Source organism: Mobula birostris, chromosome 5, assembly GCF_030028105.1.
Source record: "Mobula birostris isolate sMobBir1 chromosome 5, sMobBir1.hap1, whole genome shotgun sequence".
In the NCBI taxonomy this organism is placed as follows: domain Eukaryota; kingdom Metazoa; phylum Chordata; class Chondrichthyes; order Myliobatiformes; family Myliobatidae; genus Mobula; species Mobula birostris.
The window spans coordinates 63,275,664-63,295,707 of record NC_092374.1 but is presented as its reverse complement, the minus strand read 5'-3'; the positions used below and the strand labels follow the sequence as shown (position 1 = coordinate 63,295,707).

At 39.8% G+C, this 20,044-nt stretch overlaps 1 protein-coding gene across 1 annotated transcript in view; it reads right to left on the bottom strand.

The window, feature by feature from the left end:
• ecpas (Ecm29 proteasome adaptor and scaffold) overlaps positions 1–20,044 on the bottom strand; it is a 146,266-nt gene that overhangs the window by 111,660 nt on the left and 14,562 nt on the right. The window contains exons 4-7 of the mRNA XM_072258157.1: positions 18,252–18,370; positions 8,346–8,495; positions 5,189–5,342; positions 226–365 (exon numbers count right to left, since the gene is read on the bottom strand). Coding sequence (XP_072114258.1) covers positions 226–365; positions 5,189–5,342; positions 8,346–8,495; positions 18,252–18,370 — 563 coding nt within the window. The remainder of the gene's footprint in view (positions 1–225; positions 366–5,188; positions 5,343–8,345; positions 8,496–18,251; positions 18,371–20,044) is intronic.

The following is a 20,044-nucleotide window of genomic DNA, read 5'->3' as shown; positions in this document are numbered from 1 at the left end:
GGTTAATGTAAGCCACTATTTTGCTATTTCTTTTAACTACTTTGTAATAGTGGTGCTGAGAGTCAATTTTCACTTAGAAGATAAGAGAGAACTTCTATTTTCTACTATAGCCCATCTAAAATAACATGCATGCTTTTCAGATTGGAAAATTTTCAGTGCAACATTTCCAAAAGGAACTTTCAAGCATGGTAAATCCTTTTACATAATGGAAGCCCCATTCCTTACCTCTGCCAGCTTTTCACCTCCATATCTGCAGCAGTTGCCACGCTGTGCCGAGTATCACTTGATGCTACCACCAAATGAACAACTGCTTCATTTTCTGGTATTTGTTCCGCTTGGATAAATTTCAGAATTCCTAATTTGCACTAGTTTTGGAAATAATTAAAATTAATTAGTAGCTTTCCAGAAATAAAAACAGGAGTAAGGTGAAATTAATCAGTAGCCTATGTGGCAACAGGAAGAGAAACGTAAGGTAATATTTCAGGCTATGAAATGTTAACCCATGTTTTCCTTCTTAAAGGCACTGCCTACTGAATATATTAGTGAATATTATTTTGATTTCAGATTTCTTAAAATCACATTCATTTGCCTTCACCGAAGTTGTCTTTTTCTTGATTACATCTTCATACAACCACCAAAGGTACTTCGGAGTTATTAGCGCATCAACTGATGATTCACTGAGGGGCTGATCAGCCATGAGATCATAAGACTGATCAGTGTGGTAGAACAGAGAGATTTGGGAATACAGATCATATTTCCATGAAAGTAGCATCATAGATAGATAGGTTCACAAAGGAAGTGTTTGGCACGTTGGTTTTCATAAATCAAAGCACTGAGTATAGGAATTGAGATGTTATGTTGAAGTTGTATAAAACATTGGTGAGGCCTAATTTGGAGTTTGTGTGTACCAGCCTATGGTAAAGTTGTCAATAGATTGAAAGAGTGTAGAGAAAATTTATAAGGATATCGCTAGGACATGAGGACTTGAGTTACCGGGAAAGGTTGAATAGGCGGACTTTATTCCATAAAGCATCGAAGAATGCGGGGGAGATTTGAGTATACAAAATTATGGAGTATAGACAGAGCAAATGCAAGCAGGCTTTTTCCACTGAGGCTGGGCGAGACTAAAACTACAGGGCACAGGTTAAGGGAGGAAGGTTAAAAGTTTAAAAGGAACATGAGGGGGAAAGTTCTTCACTTAGAGTGGCTAGAGTTCAGAACAAACTGCCAGTGGAAGAGGTGGGTGTGGATTCGATGTCAACAGTTAAGAGAATGTTTTACAGGTATATGGATGGGATGGAGGGCTATGGTTCCAGCTGTAGATTAATAGCAGCATGGATTAGATGAGCCAAAGGGCCTGTGTTTATGTGCTGTAGTGTTCTGTGACTATATTTGCTGATAATAATTGGTCCAGATTTATGTACAAGCAAAATTGTTCGACCCTCACCTGTCAATGTGGCACAATCTAGACTGAATTCTTGTACCACTTTAATTTTAGGGAACCTTAATTGTGTTTTTCTTTGTTTTATTTTAAATTTTTATGCCCCTTCAAAATCTTCACTGCAAATTTCAAAAAGTAAGATTATTTGAAATTATTTGTTTTAATCATCAACTGTCCAGCCCTACATTTATGAATTCTTAATGAAAATGCAGCATATAGGATTATGTGAATTGCTCCCTCTCCAGGCTCTATGATCCTTAAGTTATGCAACTGCAGCTTCCACGTCGTCAGCATTTTTGAATCTGGCTGTGGTCTAGGCTCCCCATTTTTATTTATTTATTTATTTATTTTTGAGTTGTTTAACATCTTTCCCCTGAATGCTCAAGGTGGTTCTGCAACTTTTTAATGCTTCTTAATAGTGCTGCTGAAATTTGCATACAAGTCATTAACAAGTCATTTCCCCAATGAAAAAATATATATCATTTCACTGACATAATGCAGAAACTTATGTGGGCAGTTTCATATTTACAACATGAACTTTGGAATTTATAACTGAAATATAGAACAAAAGACTGCATGATTTTCAACTGGGTTGGATTTAATATGTGTGTGCATTTTGGTCTAATAATCCCCTGCCTAGTAACTCTCTTCACTTGAAGTTTTGTTTCCCTTCCAGGATAACTAATTTCCATTAATGTGTCTCCAACAATGTGTGATGTTAAAAAAATTCTAAAAAGGTCACAGATTTCCTGAAACAGATTGCAATCGTTGATAACTCACTCTGCTTTTCTGCCAAATGCAAGATCACTGAAATTATCTGAAACCAAGCTCAATTTAAGGCCAGTAGGGATAATCCTGGTAATTTCAGACCTGTGAGTCAAACATTAACAGCAGGGAATTTACTGGAAAAGTTCCGAGGAAGAGGATTAATCTACATTTGGAAAGGCAGGGATTATTTAAAAATACTCATCGTGACTTTGTTGAGGGGAAGGTCATATTTGACCAATTTGGTTGAATTTTATTAAACACATTGATGAGGGCAATGTCATTGATTGTAGGCTGCATTTAAGTTAATGACGGAGTCTTCTATGTGGAACTGATCCAAATGCCCACAGCCTATGGGATCCAAGGGATGTTAGCAAATTGGATCTAAAATTACTTGGGTGATCAGAGGGAGAGGGTGACAATAGTTGTTTTTGTGATTGAAAGCCTGTGACCAGTGGTGTAACACAAGGATCGTGCTAGGATCCTCACTGTCCATATCTATATAGATGGTAATACAGAAGGTAAGGTACGATTAATAAATGTTTAGATTACATCCAACTTGGTGGTATTGTGGTGTTACTAGCAGTGAGAAGAGTAGTCTTAGGCTGCAGGACAATATTTATCAATTGTTTAGAATGGCAGACCAAAGGCAGATCAAATTTAATTCTGAAAAAATGCATAGTATACACTATAGAAGGACTAATAAGACTAGGATACACATAATGAACAGTTGGCCATGAGGGTATATTGAGGAGCAGAGGGTCATTGTCAGACATACAATAAATAAGGTGGAAAAGGCAGCAAATGTGATTCTTTCCTTCACTGGTCAAGGCAGAGAATGTAAGAGCAGAGAGATTACAGTATACAATATAAAATTGTTTGTTGCAGCTGGAGTACACTATGCAGTTCTGGTTGCCACATTATAGGAAAGATATAATTGCATTGGAGCAGTTGAAGACAGTGTGTTTTAGTTATGAGGCAGGACCTGAAAAAGCTGAGTTTGTTTTCTTTGGTGCAAAAGAAGCTTGCGGGGGGGGGGCTGATAAAATTATGAGGGGCAGAGATATGGTAGTTATAGGCAAGCTTTCAGCTAAGAAAATGAGTGTAAATCTAATGGGTGCAGTTTTAAGCTAAGGTATAAGAGACTTAAACAGGATCCAAGGAAGAGTATTTTCACCCAGAGTGTGACTGGAAACTGGAGCACACTGCTTGATACAATGGATACAAGTACTCTCACAACATTTACGAAGTATCCAAATGAACACTTAAATTGCAAAGGAACAGAAAGCCAAAGGTCAAGAGCTACTTTAAAGGACAGGGTAGACTGAAGTACATATTTTTGAGCTACATAACCCTTTATCTGAAGGTTGTAATGGTTATAAATACAAACAGCAATGACTGAAAGTTGATTTGAGGCTGGACAAGGCACCCACCTCTATCACAACTGTAGTAGAGTCCACCAATGGGCATTTAGCATCAAGTGATAAGCTTCCCATATACCAAAAAGACAAGGGCAGACTAAAATATTTGTAAACTAAGACACTAAGATTTATGGCTACAATTCTTTCAAATGCTGCAATTTGTACCCACAGTTAATTATTTTTGCAGAACTCCAAGAACAATATAAGCGTGAGCAATTCTATGGGGCTAATCCTATTGACATCAATGGACCTGGGGTTGAGAGGGTAAACAGCTTCCTGGTCCTCAGCATCCACATCACCGAGGACCTCACGTGGTCTGTACACACTAGCTGTGTGCTGAAAAAGGCACGACAGCGCCTCTTTCACCTCAGATGGCTGAGGAAGTTTGGTATGGGTCCCCAAACCCTAAGAACTTTCTACAGGGGCACAATTGAGAGCATCCAGACTGGCTGCATCACTGCCTGGTATGGGAACTGTACCTCCCCTTAACTGCAGGACTCTGCAGAGAGTAGTGTGGACAGCCCAGCGCATCTGTAGTTGTGAACTTCCCATGATTCAGGACATTTACAAGGGCAGGTATGTAAAAAGGGCCGGTAGGATCACTGGGGACCCAAGTTATCCCAACCACAATCTATTCTAGCTGCTACTATCCAGGAAGCGGTACCACAGCATAAAAGCCAGGACCAACAGGCTCTGGCACAGCTTCTTCCACCAGGCCATCAGAGTGATGAACTCACACTATATTACATTGACTATCCTATTTATTATAAATTATTAAATTATTATGACTGCACATGGCACATTTAGATGGAGACATAACAAAGATTTTCACTCCTCATGTATGTGAAGGATGTAAGAAATAAAGTCAATTTAAGTCGATGATTAAACATGAAAAAACGAAATGGAAAGACAAACAGTTTATGGAATTAAGTCAAATCTTCTCCCCCACCCCAAACAGAAAACATCTCAACACTTTATAAGAATGGTTTGCCTGAGCTGGTTGCCAATCTCTACTCATCTGACACTTTTTATTTAGGGTTGGTCTCCATTAATGTCACATACAGGCTTTGAGAGCAACTCTCTTGTTAACATTTCATGTTCGAGCTCTGTGATACATGAAGGAAGCTTGCTCCTGTTCCAGAAGACTGGTGGGATGGGAAGGTTGTGCACAGGGTAGTCAGGTGGTGGTGCAAGAAAGAATGCTTAAAAGCCAGTTTAACTGCACTAATGTATTTTCATAAATCAATCAATAGTGTCTTATCTGAAGAAAGGTAAACCCTCCCAGTAAAAACCAACTACGCAATTAGAAGTGCCACATTATTTTCTTTTAGGTAGATAAGGAATATTACAGCAAGGAAAGAAAATTATTTTCTAGTTTAATATCAATAATGACCAACTGTAAAACCTGTAGAAACATGCAAACCAACAGAGTGGGTTATGATATTGTAGTCCTATAGCTGTAGATAAGTGTGGATAAATTTAGATACAACAGCCTAGAAAGAGGGAGTACATTACATTACAAAAGACTGCTTGAGGTAATCTATTCATACAAATCCTTTACCTGTTCCAATTGTTCAGCTGTCCAGGGGTTATCACCAACAACACGTTTAGCTGCATATGAACTCATGCCTGGCGGTGGCTGAGCAAGCCCAACACCACTGACCCCTTGCTGTGGACCTTGACTTGGCCGACTCTGGGGCTCACTCAACACAAACCTAAAGTAAGAACCAATTGTCGGATGCAATAAAACTATTTTTGGTGACTTGTGCAGGCAGATTTTTTTTAAGAAGCAAGTGGGTGAAGAGTTTAGATTCAATAAACTATTACCTTACAAGATACAAGACAATTTATTGGTAGGTATTAAAGTAAATATAAATTCATTCCAAGACATCTTGATTTTCCCAGAACTTCTGCCTTACATCCATAATTCAGTGATCAATGCTATTGGAAGGGTAAGAAAACTAAAAGCATAAACAGAAATATTTCTGTTTGATTGCTTTAAGGATTTTCCTCAAATTCTGGCTTCTATCGAAATGAACTGATAGTGCAACAACCCTCATGATGATCACGGAAGCACTCAATACAACAAAATGACAAATGTCAGAAGATCACTTCACAAATGTGTTTGTCTCATGACCTTTCAGGCCACGGTATCCATTTAGTGCACCGGGCTGCCCTCATACTGGACACAGAGGCACCATTTGAGACTGACCTGAAAGGCCAGAATTCATAAGATAAAGAGCTAATTTTGAGATTTTTGGAGACTCCAGAGTAATTTCCAAACCTGAACAGAACATACGCAAAGTACATTCTCTTTATATGTCTGCACAGGTAAACGTGCTACATTGTGGAGTACTGGGCTGCCCACAATTTTTTAACTGATTTGTTAGGACAACAATGGAGAAGATTGCTGCAATGTCACAAAAGGCTTCCATGGCTAAGGCATTTTTTAATTAGAAGAGTAAAAGGATCACAAGGTTGGCCCTCAAGATTCAGCAACAATCTGAGGCAAAAAGTTAAAGCTTTAAGTCCTATCCAGACAGTGGAGCCCAAGAATCTACATCAATGGGGGATTGCAATGTAGCCGGCTTGTAGATGTAAAAATGAGGAGCTGTCTGCTTTTTCCAGCTAAAAGATCCCAACCATACATTATTCTGAAAAGCAAGACATTTATCCCTTCTTTCCTAGCTAATATTTATTTTTTCCAATCAGCATACCTGAAAAGATCTGGTCAATCACTTGTTGTTCTTTTTGAGTTTTTATTAACAATTCAAATACCTTCAGCATGTGCTAACAGTGAAGACTTACACATCAGCTCTGCTCATCAGGTTGCCTTATCAAGAATACTAATTGCTTTAATTTTAGAGGAAGAAGTACATTAAAGTGCACAGGATTTCTCATGGACTTGACAGATGGTAATACATCCCCCATTCAGCACTTAGCTTCTCTATGCCTTCTTAGTGATCACCAAAATTAATAATGTGTGAAACAGTTCCCTGCTACAGTCATCTCTGGGTCATTATCAATATGATAATAATCATTCTAAAATCTTCATTCATCAAGATAGAATGTGATAAAATGGCTCTCAATATTTTACTCAGTGTTATCACAAAGGAGCTGTAAAATAAACATGAGATTACTGAGATTAACTGAGATTGGTAAAGAGGCTTCACAACTTTGGTTCCATAATAAAACCAACTCTTGTGAAACAAAACTGATTTATTAGGAAATAACTGAAGGAGCAGGAAGATCTAACATGGATTTATGAATGGGAAATTATGAACAACAAATCATTTGTCATTTTTAGAGAAAACTAGGAGAAAAGAAATAGGAAGGTAATAAATGTGGTATATTTGGTCATTCAGAAGTTTCTTCTTTGGGTCTAGTGCAAAGCATTTTTAAACAAGATTAGAGTAGATGGTCAGCTATCTGACCATCTAACTTGTCCATTGCTGACCGAAGTACCCAACTGTGTTAGAACCATTTGCCTGCATTTGACCTACATCTCTCTAAACCCTTCCTATTCATGCCCTCGCTCAAATGGCTTTCAAATGTTTTAATTGGACTTGCCTCTTCTACATACTCTGGCAAGTTATCCTAAATACCCACCACCCTGTGTGTGATGAACTTGCTCACTGAGTCCCTTTAAATTGTTCCCATGTCACCTTAAATCTACGCCCTCTAGCTTTGGTCTTCCCTAGCATGGAAAAAGACTGACTATCCACCTTATCTAAGCCCCTCATTATTTTATAAGTCACTACAGTTATAAATCAATTCAGTCTCCTACACTCCAGGGAAAGCAGTCCCTCCTTACAACTTAATCCCTCTAGTCCTGGCAACATCCTTGTAAGTACTCTTTGTCTTAATCACATCCTTCCTGTAGTACTGCACACAACACTTTAATTGTCTCATACTGCTGTAATATTATGTTCCAACTCTTGTGCTTTCTTCACCACCTTGTCTAATTGTGTCACCTCTTACATGTAACTATATACTTGCATGCCTAGATATCTCTGTTCCATAACACTCCCCAGGGCTCTGCCATTCACTGCATGTTGTACTCTGATTTAATTTCCCAAAATGCGTCAATTCACACTTCTCCAAGTTAAATTCCACTTACTATTCTTTTTCCAATATTCCCAATTAATCTAAATCCTGTTGTAATCCAAGATAATTTTCTGCACCAACTTTGGTGTCATCTGTAACCTGGTTGACTAGATTACCCTGTGACTTAATCTCTTGGACCTGCCTACCTTGCTAAAATGGCATTAGAGGCCATATACGAGCGTGCACTAAGAAATGGTTATCGGACCCAAAACAGAATTCGGAAGAAACTGGGCAATTTTCAGATTGGGAGGCTGTGATCTGGGGGAATGCCCAAAAAACCTGTGCTGTAGTCCCAGCTATAACCTGTATAATGATGTGGATGAGACAACCAAGCACTAAGTTTCCAGGTTTACTGATAATATAAAGATGATATCAATCATTTTAGATAGAGATGAACCTTCTTCACCCAGAGCATAACAAATACTCAGAATGTTTTACTCTGAATGGATGTGGAGGTTCAGGTATTCATAGATATTTTTTGATATCAAGGGATATGGGATTAGTACAGGAAAGTAACACAGAAGGAAAAGATCATCAATGGTTTTATAAAATAGAGAAACAGATACAAGGGGACTAAATAAACTATTTCTGTTTGTTTTTTTTTTACATACCCATAAGGCATCAGTAACACATCCAACATGAAGTCTAATAACTGCTGAACAATTTCTGGTTTCTCTCCCAAGTTGAAAACAGATGCTCCTTTGGTTTTTTCAGCTGGATATTTCACATGATATAATGTTGGAATCAGCAATTGCATTAGGCTGGAAGAGAAAACAAAGATTCTCAGCTGATAAACAAACATGTAATTAACTCATAAATGTTACATTTCAAATCATAGAAAATGGAAACAAACGTACACTGTAACATTTTAAAATCATTTGGTAAACTTCACAGGAGTTTGAAACTGCTCCGTTCCACTGCTGTGCCACCGATGTAAAGAGGGGTATGAGTGGTGTGGTTCTCCTAAAATCAATAACATTTCCTTTGCCTAGCTGACATTGAGGAAGAGGCTATTTGCCTGGCACCAGACCTCAAGCTCTTCGATCTTCTCTCTGTAGGCTGTCTCATCATTGATGGCGATGAGCCCCGTCAGTATTGTGTCATCAGCAAACTTGACAATGTACTTTCTTGGGTGTTTGGTTGTACAGTCATGCACGAGCGGAGTATACAGCAATGATCTCAACACAGCCCTAGCCACGTTGTGGATAATGGGAGGGAAGAGTGTCTTTCCTGACTATCTGAGAACTGTTGGGCAGGAAATCAAACACTAGTTGCAGAGTAGTTCTACAGCATACCAAACATATATGGATATATCCACCTTGAGGTGTATAGGAATTCAATACTTGGAAATACTAAGTCTATTGATATTTAATTGTTTACAAAATATTTAGTAGCTAAAGCTGCATGTCGCTCCTTTTCACGCTTGTGGCGCATTGGGTAGCATTATTGCTGTTTCTATAGCTTTTGACTGTTTTTTTTATGAGGCTGAGTTGCTTGCTTGATGCCTAATCCAGCATCGATGGAAAGCAGGTAAGGAGCCAGCTGGATTCGCCTCAAAGTCTAGTGCTGATGCTATTACATCACCAGCCTGCTAGCTGGGATACGCGGGAAAATAATATCCCAGAAAGAAACTGGAGACAATAAACTAAAAGATTAGAAATGGGTGAATATTGTTCATTGCATAATCCATCAATATCTGTTGGATAATGCCTTTCACATATATGAAGTATGGAAATATTTAAAATCTCATCAATTTAAGAAGTGTATATAGCAATGTAGGTCTACGTAGCTACAATTTTGAACCTCACAGTGAAAATTCTTTTTTGTTGTTCATTGAGAGGACTTTTGAATCTAAATTAAATTTTATTTCTATCTGTAACCTAACACTACAAAAGAGCTCGGCGCCTTTCAGACTTCTCGATGGGGCTTCTATCATCACGAGCACTTGCTTGTGGGAGAGGTGGTGCAAAGTTTAAAAAGAGCTCGGGACCTATCGAGACTTTTCGGAGGGCTTCAATCACAGCAGTCTATTCAGCACTTGGCAAAGGCCAATAAATAAAGTGAGCTGTATGTGGAGCAACCATAATGTGAGTGGTCAAGCTTTGGTTCAAGAGGCTTATGTGAGAAAAGGCGAAGGTTATAAGTTTCTAGAAAATGTTTTGCTTTCTTCGTCCATTAGTACATAGCTATTGCAGTGAGAATGGGTCCAGATTTAGTAATATATACTTCGTGTGAACTGTGGGAACTCAGAGACCTCCAGTCTCCCTGATAACTACATCTGCATGAGGTGAATTGTGGTGCACCCCGTTAGAGACTGCGTTTGAGTCAGTGAACTGGACAATATTTAGGGACTCATCTTTGAACCTGGATGAATACGCCACAGTTGTCACCAACTTCATTAAGACCTACGTGGATGAGCGTGTGCCTTCAAGAACATATTGGACATACCCAAATCAAAAGCTACGGATGAACCAAAAGATGCATGGTCTGCTGAGGGCTAGTTCTGTTGCATTTAAGACTATTGATCCAGAACTATACAAGTTGTCTAGGTACAACCTACAGAAGGCTATCAGATGCACACCATCTCTGTCAGGGTTTGTAGGCCAATACTTCCTACAAGGTGAAACCCAGCATCATGAATGGCCGTGATGCGTCTCTCCCAGATGAGCTCAAAGTCTTTTATGCACACTTTGAGTGGAGAATGAAATTACACATGTACAAATCCCTGCAGATTTGATGACCCTGCGATCTCCGTCCTGGAGGCCGACATCAAAGCATATTTAAAGAGCATAGTCTTCAAAAATGCTTTGATGTCGAAGCCCTGATAGTGTACCTAGTAGAATATTGAAAATCTGTGCCAACCAAGAGTATTCAAGTACATCTTCAATCTCTCACAGCTCCAGTTGGAGATTTCCACCTGTTTCAAAAGGGTGAGAATCATACCAGTGCCCAAGAAGAAAAGGGTGTGCTGCCTCAATGACCATCGCCAAATTGCACTCACATCGACTGTGATGAAGTACTTTGAAAGGTTCATATGGCCAGAATCAACTCCTGTCTAAGCAAGGATCTGGACCCACTGCAATTTGCTTATCGCCACAATAAGTATACAGTAGATACAATCTCACTAGCTCTCCACTTGATCTTGGATCACCTGGGCAATAGTGATACCTACATGAGGCTAGTGTTTATTGAAGAGGGTCGTGGTGGAGGGAGTACATTCAGATTGGAGGATTGTGACTAGTGGTGTCCCACAAGGATCTGTTCTGGGACCTCTACTTTTTGTGATTTTTATTAACGACCTGGATGACCTGGATGTGGGGGTAGAAGGGTGGGTTGGCAAGTTTGCAGATGACACAAAGGTTGGTGGTGTTGTAGATAGCGTAGAGGATTGTCGAAGATTGCAGAGAGACATTGATAAGATGCAGAGGTGGGCTGAGAAGTGGCAGATGGCAGTTCAACCCGGAGAAGTGTGAGGTGGTACACTTTGGAAGGACAAACTCTAAGGCAGAGTACAAAGTAAATGGCAGGATACTTGGTAGTGTGGAGGAGCGGAGGGATGTGGGGGTACATGTCCACAGATCCCTGAAAGTTGCCTCACAGGTAGATAGGGTAGTTAAGAAAGATTATGGGGTGTTAGCTTTCATAAGTCGAGGGACAGAGTTTAAGAGTCGTGATGTAATGATGCAGCTGTATAAAACTCTGGTTAGGCCACACTTGGAGTAGTGTCCAGTTCTGGTCGCCTCACTATAGGAAGGATGTGGAAGCTTTGGAAAGGGTACAGAGGAGATTTACCAGGATGCTGCCTGGTTTAGAGAGTATGCATTATGATCAGAGATTAAGGGAGCTAGGGATTTACTCTTTGGAGAGAAGGAGGATGAGAGGAGACATGATAAAGGTGTACAAGACAATATGAGGAATAGATAGAGTGGGCAGCCAGCACCTCTTCCCCAGGGCATCACTGCTCAATACAAGAGGACATGGCTTTAAGGTAAGGGGTGGGAAGTTCAAGGGGGATATCAGAGGAAGGTGTTTTTACTCAGAGTGGTTGGTGCATGGAATGCACTGCCTGAGTCAGTGGTGGAGGCAGACATACTAGTGAAGTTTAAGAGACTACTAGACAGGTATACGGAGGAAATTAAGGTGGGGGGTTATATGGAAGGCAGGGTTTGAGGGTCAGCACAACATTGTGGGCCGAAGGGCCTGTAATGTGCTGTACTATTCTATGTTCTTTGTATTACAGCTCAACATTCTACACAATCATATCCTCAGTTCTAATCGACAAGCTCCAAAAAAAAAAAGGGGCCTCTGTACTTCCTTTTCCAACTGGCTCCTTTACTTCCTTACTGGGAGACCATAGTCAGGGTGGATCAGAAATAACATCTCCTCCTTGCTAGTAATCAACACTGGTGTACCTCAAGGATGCATGCTAAGCCCACTCCTTAACGCTCACGAATGTCTGGCTAAGCACAGCTCAAACACCATCTATAAATTTGCTAATGACACACATATTGCTGGCAGAATTTCAGATGGTTACACGGAGACGTACAGGAGTGAGACAGATCAGCTGGTTGAATGGTGTCACAACGACCTTGCAATCAACATCAATAAGACCAAGGAATGGATTATGGACTTCAGGAAGGGCAAGTAAAGGGAACACGCACTAGCCCTCATCATCAGATCAGCAGCAGAAAAGGTTTCAAGTTTCTGTATGTCAATATCTCTGAAAATCTATCCTGGGTCCAACATATTTGATGAAAATACAAAGGAGTTATGACAGCAGCTATACTTCATTCGGAGTTTGAGGAGACTTAGAATGTCACCAAAGACACTCACAGGTTTCTATAGATGAGCCATGGAGAGCATTCTAACTGGCTGCATCACCACCTGATATGGAAGAGCCACTGCACAGGATTGGAAAAGCTGCAGAAAGTTGTAAACTCAGCCAGCTCTATCATGGGCACTAGCCTCCCCAACTTGAAGAATATCTTCAAAAGATGATGCTTCATGAAGTGAGCATTCATCAAGGTCCCTCATCACCCAGGACATTTGCACTCCTCCTTGATGGTAGCAATGAGAAGAGGAAGAGCATTTCAGGAACAGCTTCATCCCCTCTGACATCAGAATTCTGAATGAACCCATGAACACCACTTCACTGTTTTGCTATTTGCACTACTTATTTAATTTTTTATACATTTCTTATTGTAACTATAGCTTTTAAAAATTCTTATGTATTCCAATGTGCTGATGCCACAACTAACTTCACGATATATGTCAATGATATTAAACCTGATTCTGATTAAACCTCATTCTGTGTTAAGGAACTAGAGCTGCAGCTGGATGACCTTCAGCTCATACAGCAGAATGAGGAGATGATAGATAAGAGCTACAGGGAGATAGTCACCCCAAAGTTGCAGCAGGCAGGTAACTGGGTGACTATTAAGAGAGGGAAAAGAAATAGGCAGCCAGTGGAGAGTACCCCTGTGGCTGTTCCCCTCAAATACAAGTGTACCACTTTTGATACTGTTGGGCAGGGGAAAGGAAGCTGCAACAACTGGGTATCTGGCACTCAGTCTGACTCTGGCTCAGAAGGGGAAGGGTGGGGGGAAGAAGAGGAGCACAGTTGTGACAGAGGATTCCATTCTTAGAGAAGCAGACAGGAGATTCTGTGGATGTGAAAGTGGCACCTGGATGATATGTTGTCTCTCAGGTGCTGGGTCAGGGATGTCTCGGATTGGGTCTACAGCATTCTAGGTGGGGAGGGTGAACAGCTGGAAGTTGTGATACATATTGGTACAAATGATAGATAGAAAAAGGGATGAGGTGAAGGGAAAATATAGGGTGTTAGATAGAATGCTGAAAAGTAGGACCTCAAGGGTAGCAATCCCTGAATTGCTGTCTGTGCCACGTGCCAGTAAGGAAAAGAATACGATGATTTGGCAGACGAATGCGCGGCTGAAGAATTGATGCAGGAGCACGGTTTCAGATTTCTGGATCATAGGGATCTCTTGTGGGGAAAGTATGACCTGTATTAAAAGGACAAGTTACATCTGAACTTGAGGGGACCAATATCCTTACTGACAGGTTTGCCACAGCTGTTGGGGAGAGTTTAAATTTATTGGCAGGGGAATAGGAACCAGAGTGATAGGGCTGAGGATGATGCAAGTGGCATACAAGTAGATGGAGTGTGCAGTGAGACTGAGGAAAGACAGGCATATGATAGGGCAAAATTGCAGACAGTGAGATGAGTTGAAGTGTAACCTGTGGGGAAAATTGGAAAGTGTGAGGAATATAGGACTAAAGGTGTTATATTTGAATGCATGCAGTATATGGAACAAAGTAGATGGTCTTGTAGCATAGTTAAAGATATGATAAAGATCAGGTATGATGATGTGGGTATCAATGAGTCCTAACTGAAAGAAGATTCTTCATTAAGGAGTTTAAGGTACAGGAACCCTTTGGAGCAAATGACCACAATACGGTAGAATTCCCCTACAGTTTGAGAGAAGTTAAAAATCAGATGTATCAGTATTACAGAGGAATAAAGGCAACTACAGAGGCAGGAGAGAGGAGCTGGCCAAAGTTGATTGGGAGGAGACACCAGCAGGGATGATGGCAGAGCAGCAAAGGCTGGAGTTTCTCAGAGCAATTTAAAAGATGCAAGACAAATACATACCAAAGATGTAGTATTCTAAAGGGAGGAAAAGGCAACCATGGCTGACAAAGGAACTCTTAGACAGCATAAAAGCAAAAGACAGAGCATATAATATAGCAAGAATTAGTGGGAAGCTAGAAGATTGTGATACTTTTAAAACCCAACAGAAAGCAACTAAAAAAGCAATAAGAGAGAAAAGATTTATGAAGGTAAGCTAACCAATAATATCAAAGAGGATATCAATGGTTTTTTTCTGATACATAAAGAGTAAAAGAAAGATGAGAGCAGATGTTGGACTGCTGTAAAATGATACTGGAGAGGTAGTTCTGAGGGACAAAGAAATGACGGACGAACTTAAGTATTTGGCCTCAGTCACACCAGAAATTCTAGTGTCAGGGACAGAAGTGAGTGTAGTTGCTATTATTAAGAAGGTGCTTGGGAAGCTAGAAGGTCTGAAGGTAGACACCTGGACCCACCTGAACACTAGGTTCTGAAACTGGTAGCTGAAGAGATTGTATGGTATTAGCAGTGATCTTTTGATAATCACTAGATTCTCGTATGATTCCAGAGGACTAGAAAATTGCAAATATCACTGCACTCTTTAATGGAGGAAGGCAAAAGGAGTTATAGACTACTAGTTTGACTTCAGTGGTTGGGAAGATGCTGGAGTCCATTATTAAAGATGAGATTTTGGGGTACTTGGCTGCACATGATAAAATAGGCTAAAGTCAACATGCCTGTCTTAAGGGAAATTCTCACCTGACAAATCAGTTGGAATTCTTTGAGGAAATAACAAGCGAGACAGACAAAGGTGGGTAAGTGGATTTTCAGAAGGCCTTTGACAAGGCACTGCACGTGAGGCTGCTTAACAAGATAAGAGCCCATGGTACAGGAAAGATATCATCAGGGACAGAAATTAGCTTGCTGGCAGGAGGCAAAGAGTGGGAATAATGGGGCGCCTTTTCTGGTTGGCTGCCAGTGACTACTGGTGTTCCACAGAGGTAGGTGTTAGAACTGTTTCTTTTCACATTATATGTCAATGACCAGTATGACAACTGATGGCTTAGTGGTCACGTTTGCAGCCAATACGAAGACAGGTGTTGAGGCAGGTAGTGTTGAGAAAGCATGGAGTATGCAGAAGAACTTTGACAGATTAGGAGAATGGACAAAGAAGTGACAGATGGAATGTAGCGTACAGAGTATATGGACATGCATTTTGGTAGAAGGAATAAAGGGGTAGAATATTTTCTAAACAGGGAGAAAATTCAAGAAATCAAAGGTGCAAAAGGAGTTGGGAGGCCTCATGTAGGTTGAGTCAGTGATTAGGAAGATAAATACCATGCTAGCATTCTTTTCCAGAAGACTTGCATATAAAAGCAAGCGTGAAATGCTGAAGCTTTAGGAGACATTGGTTATACCACAGTTTGAGTATTGAGAGCAGTTTTAGCCCCCTTATCTATGAAATATTGGCATAGGAGAGGGTCTAAAGGAAGTTCACAGGAATGATTCTGCGAATGACAAGGTTAACCTTTGAAGGGTGTTTGATGGCTCTGGGCCTGTACTCACCAGAGTTTAGAAGAGTGAGTAGGAACCTCATTGGAACCTATCAAATTTTGAAATACCTAGATAAAGTGGTGGTGGAGAGAATGTTTCTTATAGTGGGGGAGTCTAATACCAACCTCCAAAACCTGGGCCTCTATACCTCCTTCTGCAACTGGATGCTCGACTTCTTCAATAGAAGACTAGAGTCTGTGTGGATAAGCAATAACATCTCCACTTCACTGATAATCAACATTGGCATACTTCAAGGATGTGTGCTTAGGACAGTGCTCTACTCTTTCTACACCTACAACTGTGTGGCTAGGCACAGCTCAAAAGCCATCTATAAATTTACTGACTACACAACCATTGTTTGCAGAATATCAGATGGTGATGAGGTGGTGTACAGGAGTGAGATAGATCAGCTGGTTGACTGATGTCGCAGCAACAATCTTGAACTCAACGTCAGTACGGTCAAAGAATTGATTGTGGACTTCAGAAAAGGTAAGGTGAAGGAACACACACCAGTCCTCACCAAGGGATCGGAAGTGGAGACAGTGAGCACTTTCAAGTTCTTGGGTGTCAACATCTCTGAGGATCTATCCTGGGCCAAACATATTGACAGACTTACAAAGAAGGAACACCAGTTGCTATATTTCATTAGTAGTCTGAGTAAAATTTGGTAGGTTACCAAAGACAGTCACAAATGTCTAAGGAGTTCACTCTAACTGGCTACATCATTGTCTGTTATGGTGGGGGGGGGGGCACTGCACAGTATCGAAATAAGCTGCGGGAAGTTGAAAACTCAAGTCAGTTCCATCATGGCTCCAACCTGCCCATTATCTAGGACACCTTCAAGGAACAATGCCTCAAAAAGGTGGCAACCGTCATTAAGGACCCCATCACCTAGGACATGCCCTCTTCTCATTGCTACCATCAGGGAGGTGGTACAGGAGCCTGAAAGTACACACTCAATTCATGAATAGCTGAGTATTATGGTACGTTTCTTCAAATAGAACAAGCGGACATTTCATCTCTAACCAGAGAGGGAGGCAATGGCTTCATTCAAAATATAATCAGAAAAACAACACATCTGGGAATGCAGTTTTACTTTATTAAAGTGCATATGCTCTATTTACAATGAACTAAAAGTACTATTCAGAAAACTAAGCTGGCACCAAGTAACTTAGCCCTCCGTCCTCCAACATTATCTTAATAAAAGTAACCTACTATGCAAATATTAATTCATGATGAACAAGATATCCAATCTGTCTGACAGTTTCACAAAAAATTCAGTTGAAAAAGGGAGTTTTTAAATCATACTTTGTTTCATGAGGTAGAGAGAGAATGAGAGCTCTGACATTTCATGTAATTTTAAGGATGCTGGGAAAATGATTCACTTCCTGAAAATAAATTCAGGAAGTGAATCATTTTCCCAGCATCCTTAAAATAAATTGCTCGTTAACTTAATAAACCTTGAAGCTTTATTAGTAATATAGAGCATGGTAGATGCAATGAATTTCCAAACCACGACATCTAAAGTTTAAAAGACACCTCATCAAATGCAGTATCACCAGTGATGAGCACACTCAACTTTAATTAACTTCTCACCAGCTTTCTCAAAGAACATGGCTTGATAGAAAAATGTACAAAATGATACTACAAATTATCCTTGTCTTCCAAGTTCATAAAAGGATTAAAAGCTATTTAACATAGGTTAGTTTCATAAATGTGGTCATTCAAAACTCTTAACAAAATAAGACCTGACTGGTGGCGTAGTGGCATCAGCATCGGACTTCGGGATGAAAGGTCCCGAGTTCGAAACCAGTCGGCTCCCCTGCACGCTTTCCTTCTATGCTGGGTTACGAACTGGTGATCTCTTTGGAAACTCACCCGGCAGAAGGCAATGGCAAACCACTGCTATAACTAGCGGTTCCCTACTATGTCACAGAGGCGTGGAGGGAAATCGTCTGCTAACCAGAGAAACTCCGGATATGACGTGCCTTTCCTTTCCTTCCTAACAAAATAAGTAGGAAACATTCCTGCCATTTTCCTATCTTTTTTAAAGCTGCTTTAGTTCTTTTTAAACTGAGAAGTTGGGAGGAACCACAAATAGACCGCCTGGGCAGGTGGTGGAGGCAGATACTCTCACAACATTTCGATCAACACTTGAATTGCATGATATAGAAGGTACGGATCAAATGCTAAATGTTGGACTAGTATGGATGGTTACCTAATGGTTGACACAGCTGTGATGAACTGAAGGGAAGCTTATGTGTGTGTGATTCTACCCCAGACAAAGCTGGAATAGTAATAAATGTTGTACCTGTCCTGCTGTGGCTGAGGTTTGCTTTCCATTGCAGTAACCAAGGAAGGCGCCAATTCACATTGTTTCTCCAAGGATAAGCGTGGATACCCCATCTTGATATATATTATAGTAAAATTCTGTAATTTAAAGAGACATAACTACATTTAATAGGGCATCTATTAAAACCTTGATAACCTTCTCTTTCAAAAAAGTCCAAACCTTTCTGTTTAATAACCAGAGAGGCCTTACTCATAAAATTAACTGCATTTTGAGACACAAGTAGAGCAGACTGCTTAGCTTATTCCAAAAATCAGTAATCCCCATTAATGTTACAAAACTGAAAATGTTCTCTAGTTTATATTTCCACTTCATTCTTCAAAAACATTCCAGTGCCAATATCAAACATCTAATTCCAATATGCCACCTCCAGGTTTTTTTTCATTTTGCTGCAAAGGGTATTTTTTTTTAAAGCAGGTGGTTAAATAAGCATCTGACTGCAGAGGTCATGGTGCCTGAACCTAATAACATTCTCACCCAACATCACCAGTCCATTTTCTAAGAAGGTATGGAAGCCAGAGATTAGGAGTGTACAGAGTGGCTGATTTTGTTGTCTCAACTTCTGATGAACAGCGTTCGAAGGTAATGCACCAGCAACTAAGGTCAGCTGAATCATACACCACATCTTTCATAAACTAGTTTCCAGCCCAATTGCTTTAACATCTGGCTAAACCATGTCCTGGTCTTAACCACTGATAAAAATAATGAAAATTGAATGCTTGAAGCATCTCTGAAATTCAAAGGCTAATTAAAATTACATATACTATTAACATACTTTAATAATAAGCAATTAAAACTAACATGCATCAAAATACCAGTAAACATTTTAAAACATTAGCTATATAAATTCAATTTAATCACAAAATGCAAGTAACCATCTAATTAACGTTCTCGAACTTGGCACACGAACACCTAGCAAAAATCAGTCTAAATGTTGGAAAGCAACAGAAGTTTCAACTCCAATGCAGCAAATGCTCTCTGGTGATATATACGAGTAATTCGGATGTTTGGGTTTTATACACTTGTATGAGATTCCCAGTTATGTAACACACTTACAAAGGTAGGTGGTAGCTGATCCACGGCTGACTAAATATGGCCATGTAGCATTTGGGAGCAGCATCATGGCCAGGTTCAGATTTTTTTTGGATGTAATGGGCAACTTTTAAATTATGGACATTTAACTTCTTGTACTTTAATTGAATGAAATGTGATCCATCAGAAATACGTTAAGTAGTTAGGTTGACTTCAAAATCTCATGTCTAATATGGAAAGCAAGTTTGGACCTATATTCAAAACTTAAAATTAAAAGTGGTTTTACTGACACAAAGTTCTAACTTGGCTTGATGAGGTAGGTGCTGAGAAGATGCTTCACCTACTGAGGAAACCTAGAATTAGGAGGAATTGTTTCAAAATAAAGGATCAATTGAGCACAAATTTCTTGAGACCATTGGGTCTAGTCTTGCTTCTATTTCTGGCATTTATTACATTTTTAAAAAGTAACCTTAAATAAAAATTTAAATTAATTTTTAAATAGCTTTGATCACATTTAATGCAAGTTCTTAAATGTTGGTTCTGCAGACGTTTGTATTAAAAATGTGCAATAAATGTAAAATATCTGATGTCACCATTTTTCTGAGGATGTCACTAAGTTTTTTGAGGGAAATGACTTCAACTTCCAAGATAATCAAACTTGTTTATTTCGTGTTTTTTTGCATTCTTAAGGCGAGTAGATTTTGCTGTCTCTCACACATTCC